At 46.0% G+C, this 6000-nt stretch overlaps 1 protein-coding gene across 1 annotated transcript; it reads left to right on the top strand.

The window, feature by feature from the left end:
- The first annotated feature begins 374 nt into the window (after positions 1-374).
- LOC123107547 (putative RING-H2 finger protein ATL69) lies at positions 375-1637 on the top strand. The gene has a single exon (XM_044529521.1). It carries the CDS (start codon positions 473-475, stop codon positions 1118-1120), a length of 648 nt encoding a protein of 215 aa, XP_044385456.1. The 5' UTR covers positions 375-472; the 3' UTR covers positions 1121-1637.
- The last annotated feature ends 4363 nt before the right edge of the window (positions 1638-6000 follow it).

Here is a 6000-nt window from a genome sequence, read left to right as displayed (position 1 = left end):
CGACACAACCAAGCGAGGGCAACATGCCTCATGTTGCAAATGAGCGGTTGGCTGTCATGTTGCGAACGCACGGTTGGCTGATCAGTTTGCTGTTCGCGTGCAGATCCAATGGTTCTAGAGGCAGCCGATTCGATGTGAGCTTCAGCCGGCCGATACGTAGGGTCTATTATTACGTGTGGAAAGGAGTTAGCCCGGTTGAAAATTGCCACGCTCTAGCTGTGCGCGCGGCACCGCCTCAATTGCAGCCGGCTGGCTGGATCGATCGACCCACCGTTGAGCGGCAGAAACGGACGGGCAGACACAGGCCCCGGCGCGTCGCGCCGCGCGGAGAAGCGGGGCGGCTACGCTATGAAGCTTCCCTCCACCTTCCGTTTCTCTCGCCCGGATGCCCGCGTGCTAGCTACCACCCCCGCCTTAAAACCACAGGTCGAGCTCACACACCTTCACGCACAACCTAGAACTCCAGTTCACCATGCAGCAACCACGCGGTGGCTGCTGGGCCGCTCGCCGCCTCCTGGCCGCGCCGGCGTCCCCGCCGGATCCCGCCCATCCGATGGACGCGCAGCCGATGGCGCGCCTGGAGACGGTGTTCAGCGGCACCACCATCGTGCTCTTCGTCACCACCGTCTCCTACGTCATCTTCAGTGCAGTCTACGCCTGCATCCGCGCCGCCCGCTACGACGCCCGCCAACAAGGACTCGGATGGGTCGACGGCGACGGCCTGGGGGCGGCGGCGCCGCGGGAGGAGACCAAGCGCGCGCTCGAGGCGATACCCGTGCGGGTGGTCGTCCTGCAGCAGCAGCGGCCGCACGATGCCATCGGAGGCAAGGAGGAGGAGGAGGAGAAGAAGGACCCCGACGCGGACGCTGGCGACTGCGCGGTGTGCCTGGCGGAGTACGCGGCCGGGGACGAGGTGCGGGTGCTCCCGGCGTGCCGCCACGGGTTCCACCGGGAGTGTGTCGACCGCTGGCTGCTCACGCGCGCGCCCACCTGCCCTGTCTGCCGCGCCACGGTCGGTGCGCACGTCGAGGGCGCCGACGCCAAGGAGGACTACGCGGCCGGACACGGCGGTGGCATTGGTTTCGCCGCCGGGTCCCATGCGCTTCCGGAGCCGGTGTGACCGATCGACAGTGAGTGTGGATCGGCAGATGGCGGTCACGGTTCACTATAGCTATAGTTTAGCTGAACTTTGATGTCTGAAACAGGTTGTTGCTTTCAGTGATCACCCAGCTTATAATAACTAATAAGACAGCGCCTTTGCTATTTGCAAGTTGCTTGAAATTCAGTGGTGCGTATGTAGATTTTCCAGTGAAGAAGATGAGGGCAATGCCGTAATGGCACACCCGGACCTCCGTGGCCGAGACGGGGAGTCTTGTCCGGACCTCGCCTTGGACGGAGACGACACAACTGTCCATGGCGTTGCCCGGCGAGGACGAGGGTTCTACAGCAAAGGGGATTGACCCGTGAAAGATGCAAAACAATCGAGCAATTTGATCATATATCATGTGTAACCGAACCGAAAATAAGGATTGCGGTTTCATATCATTATAGCGGTAGGGTTCCACTATCGTAAAGATAACGGACAATAGTCCGCCTTCTAATCAGGAAGGTTTACTTGAGGTAAACCTTTCTTTGTTATGTACCACCAGAAAAGGAGGGCACCGAATGAAGGGGTACATTTGTAATCTTTATCTTGGAGGAGGGCTGCCGCACTATCTTATTTCGATCTTATTTGATGAAAGTCCAAGCCATTTGCGTCATGCTCTTCCAACTGTCATCGTGCTTCACCGTGGCAAGCTCTCAAGCAACTATGGTGTCGTTAGCAGTCCATGGCAATGTCGTCAGGTCGAAAATTGTAGGAGCATAAAAAGAATGAAGAAAATATTCCTGGCAAAATATTTGAGAGTAAGCAAGCAAACTATCCATGCAAGTTTCCTTGAGTAAGGAAGCAAACTATCCGTGCAAGTTTCCTTCTTAGCCAAGCAACTTCCCATAAAAAAGCAGGGTTAACATGTAAGTTTTTCCTTATCGACATACCTTAAAACTATTGTGGTTGTTGATAAATTTGATATTTTTTTGCGTAAAGTTCTACCTGCGTGAGTGTATTGCCAGAAAAGACCACCTCCGAATAGAACTGCCAAAAAACTACCGTGGCGGTCCTATTGCCAGAGACCGCAGGTTCCATATCACAGGATTTTCCGAGTGGCAGATCGATGGAACCACACGGTGTGCACCATGTGAACTGTTGTGTTGGAACGAGTGGTCCAAATTGGGTTGTCATACATTTGGGTTTATTTTGTGTAACATACGCAAGGATATAGTGAAATTTTATAGTCAACTAGGGAGGAACAAGGCCGACTCGATCTGGAGCCAACATGAGACTATACAGAGAAGTGTTGCATGCCAGTGAGCAGCAGCGGGTCGTCTTGTGTTTTCAAGGCGGTGCGGTCTGGATCCATGTACAAGAACACGTGGTGCTATACGTTCCATTACGGCGACCCGCCACGCGTGAAATCTTGTCATATGGAAACTGCAGCCACGGGCTACGGCGGCAAGCCTTACCCCATCTGCTGAGGTGGCTAGAGTAACACATGTTGCTTGTTAGATCTGTCGGTGTAGTAGTTTTGGCAACTCTATTCATGGGTGGTCTTTTCTGGCAATATGTTCATGCATATGGTCCTTTACGCAAAAAAATTGATGCATTTTCCTACAAACTTAGTCAAACTTTGCACCATTTCACTTCAGTCAAAATATATATGCTTTCTTTGGGGAAACAGAGGGAGTAGCATCTTCTCTCGCATGGTTCAATACAATGATCACATGAGTTGCCTAACATGATTGTGATCTGTTCATTGTAATTTGCAGTGAATCATTGTTATATATGATGAATTACTACTTTATGATCATATTATACATGTTGATTTTCATGCCATATAGATGCATATTGCTCTTCATTTATTTGTCTAATCATTGGTTAGGCTAGTTGAAAGATCAATAGAGCGAGGGATGTCAAAGTCAAGTCTACCTCACTAAGGACCAAAATATAATTGAGCCATTTTTTGATGAGTGCGTGGTGATGCGAATGATTATTATGGATGTCGGTCTATAGACTTATAGACACATTACAACAGTGCCTATAGTTTGTCATGAATTCTCTCATTGTTCAGTGCACGTACCTATTCCTATATTTATAAGTCACTCTTACTTGGAGAGCAACAACAACAACAACAAGTTTAATTTTACATGCACTTTTATTATCCGTAATTACTTATTTTGAAAATACAAAAAAAAAACTTTTGGCCACACTCATAACTTGTTGCAACTAGCAAATAAGTTTTGGCCACACTCATAACTCATTGGCGGACACAGTCAGGTTCTTGATCCGTGTTGCAGAATTGATGACCGAGGCTATTGTTCTCAACTAAGGGAAACTTGTGTGATAGCTACAAAAACTTACACTTGGGGGACCAAAAACTTGTATTCCCATACATTGGTGTAAGATAGCACCTCCCAACCCAGGTATCTTGTAGATAAAGTTTGAGAAGTCAATAAGGTTGTTGACCAAGATGTCAAGCAAACTTTGAAGCAAGATTGCTTATGAGCTAAGAACTGGGTGGGTATATATACATAACCTTCCATCTAGAGAGTTTTAGATAGTAGGCTGTGAAGTATCTCATTTTCTTTTGTACAATGGTCCGCGAAAGATTGATAAAGAAAGAACTCATAAGCTTCTCTCCCTAGATATTGTGTTCATTGTTCTTCTGCTTGACTGAATTATGTCATTGGTAAGTGCGATCGAATGACCCCTGTGTCTCCCCAAGTTTCACAACACATTATCATCACGAATTTCTCTAAGGGAATAGTATGTCAATTTGTCCTCTTCTTGGCTTACATTGTTCTTCTTTGTTGGTGAATCAAGAGCACCAGGTCTTTGCGAGGGCATGCTCAACTAGATACTGAAGCATCTGGTAAAAAAATAGATCATGGAATATTTATGTGTTCTAGATCATAGACTTGAGCACACTAGGATATTTTTGGTGCTTGTTTGTTTCATATAAGGCAAATAGATAATGAAGCAGACGCACGTCATGCCCCTTTATTTATATAAAGTAAATATATATTCAGTGATAATACATGAAATGTCAGGGATCACATCAAAATAAAATTTTAAGCTTACCATGGATAGCAACAACTACCTCACATGGGATATGTATGCTAAGATTCTCTTACATCACGATCCCTCACCCAGACTACCAACCAGCCTAAAACTAGGACAATTGGCCCTTTTGTTTCTAAAAATGTGAAATCTTTGCTTTTCTTGAGACACCACTTGAACTCAGACCCGAAGATGTACCCAATCTATGGAAATCCCTGAAGGGTTGCTACGAACATCAAAGGCTAGTCATGCTTACACAAGCACGGAATGAATGGATAAACCTACACTTCCAATACTTCAAGTCTGTGACATCATAAAACTCAGCCATGAACAAGGTTGTCTCTCAATTAAAATTGTGTAATGGGAAAGTTACCCATGCTGATACTATAGACAAGACCGTATGTTCGTATCTTCCTTCCATCCCACAAATATGGTATTGCGAGAGCATTACATGCATCCTCTAAGAAAAAGAGCAATACGTGTATATGGATCATGCCAACTATTATGAGTTTATGTCTGTCATATTGGTTGTAGGGAAGAAAAATGTACTTCTGAAGAATCATAGTGCTTGTCCCAGGCGTACCATGCTATGCTTAGAGTAAATTCCATCATTTGAAATACTGAAAGTTCCATTGGTCGCAGAAAGGACAATGGGCAATGCTAAGGGAGATAAAAGAATATGGGTAGTTCATTCAAAAAAAAGAGTAAAACAAAAGAGGTAGATGAAAATTCAAGAAGGCATATACAAAGTGTTGAACCATGTAATAAACAATATGGTTGTTTTAGGTGTGGAAATGATGAGCATTGGCCTCACAACTGTTCAACACCTAGGCATTTGCTTACATATAGTCAACTAGAAGAGGAAAAGCACAAAACAAGAAGCATGGATGACAATTTGCTACAAAGCATGATGCTCTTCTAGACAATGAGAAATATGATGACATGCTTGGTGATGACAAGTCTCGTACTGTTGATTTTAAGCTAGATTACGTGACCTTCCAGATGATCTTGATAATACCCCATATCAATGTTGATCCCCATGGAGACCTGCATCAATCCATTAGTTATTTAATCAGATACAATTTATTTCCTACATGAGTTGCATCATTACATTGTAGCTTTACTATCTTGTTGGGCCTCGAAGTGCATTTGTATGTAGGATATTGTCTTCGCCTTTCTCCCTTTTTGGTAGTAGTTTTGTGTTTCTAATACTCACATTATTTGATCCGACAAACAAGAACTAATTGAGATGCTAAGGACTTGTAAGATGTCCCTTGCCAGCTCCATACTTCGGATGGTTCAATAAATCTAGGGTCTCTAGGGAAAAAAGTCATAGTACTACAAGGGTCGAATCCGGCTTGAGGTAACCAATAGACTAATAGAAAGAAGATCCTATGCCTGCATGAATTAATATTCCATTCATCATAACAACAATCATGCATGCACGAGCACGACCATGCCCGCCGCGGCGACGAACGTGCCGTGCCGTGCCGAGTGTATCGCGGTGCACCGCCAGCGCCAGCGCCAGCCGCCAGGTGTGAGCTCCCTCCCTCGCAGCCTGTTGATCTGTTGTTCCCTGCGCTCGCGTTGGACCATGGCACAGCTCGGGTTTCGGTTGATCCAGATGTTTATAATGAATGGGCAGATTGGGAAAAAAGAACAAGTATTTTAGAAAATATAGAATATTCTAAAAATGTTTATAATGCCATGCGCGCGGCGGCGGCACATGCATGCATGATCTGGATTGAGCCGCGGCGCCGGCCTCTCCTCTCGATCATGGAGAAGAACAACGATCTACTCCACATGGATTCCCCTACAAAATTCTACGTACGTTCTACGTGACA

This window comes from Triticum aestivum, chromosome 5A (genome assembly GCF_018294505.1).
Source record: "Triticum aestivum cultivar Chinese Spring chromosome 5A, IWGSC CS RefSeq v2.1, whole genome shotgun sequence".
Taxonomy (NCBI): Eukaryota; Viridiplantae; Streptophyta; class Magnoliopsida; order Poales; family Poaceae; genus Triticum; species Triticum aestivum.
Note: the sequence above shows the minus strand (reverse complement) of the source record. Positions and strands in the feature narration are given on the sequence as shown.

Excerpts from the sequence above, each read along its gene's own strand:
- LOC123107547 (XM_044529521.1), top strand. The coding sequence starts at position 473 with ATGCAGCAACCACGCGGTGGCTGCTGGGCCGCTCGCCGCCTCCTGGCC.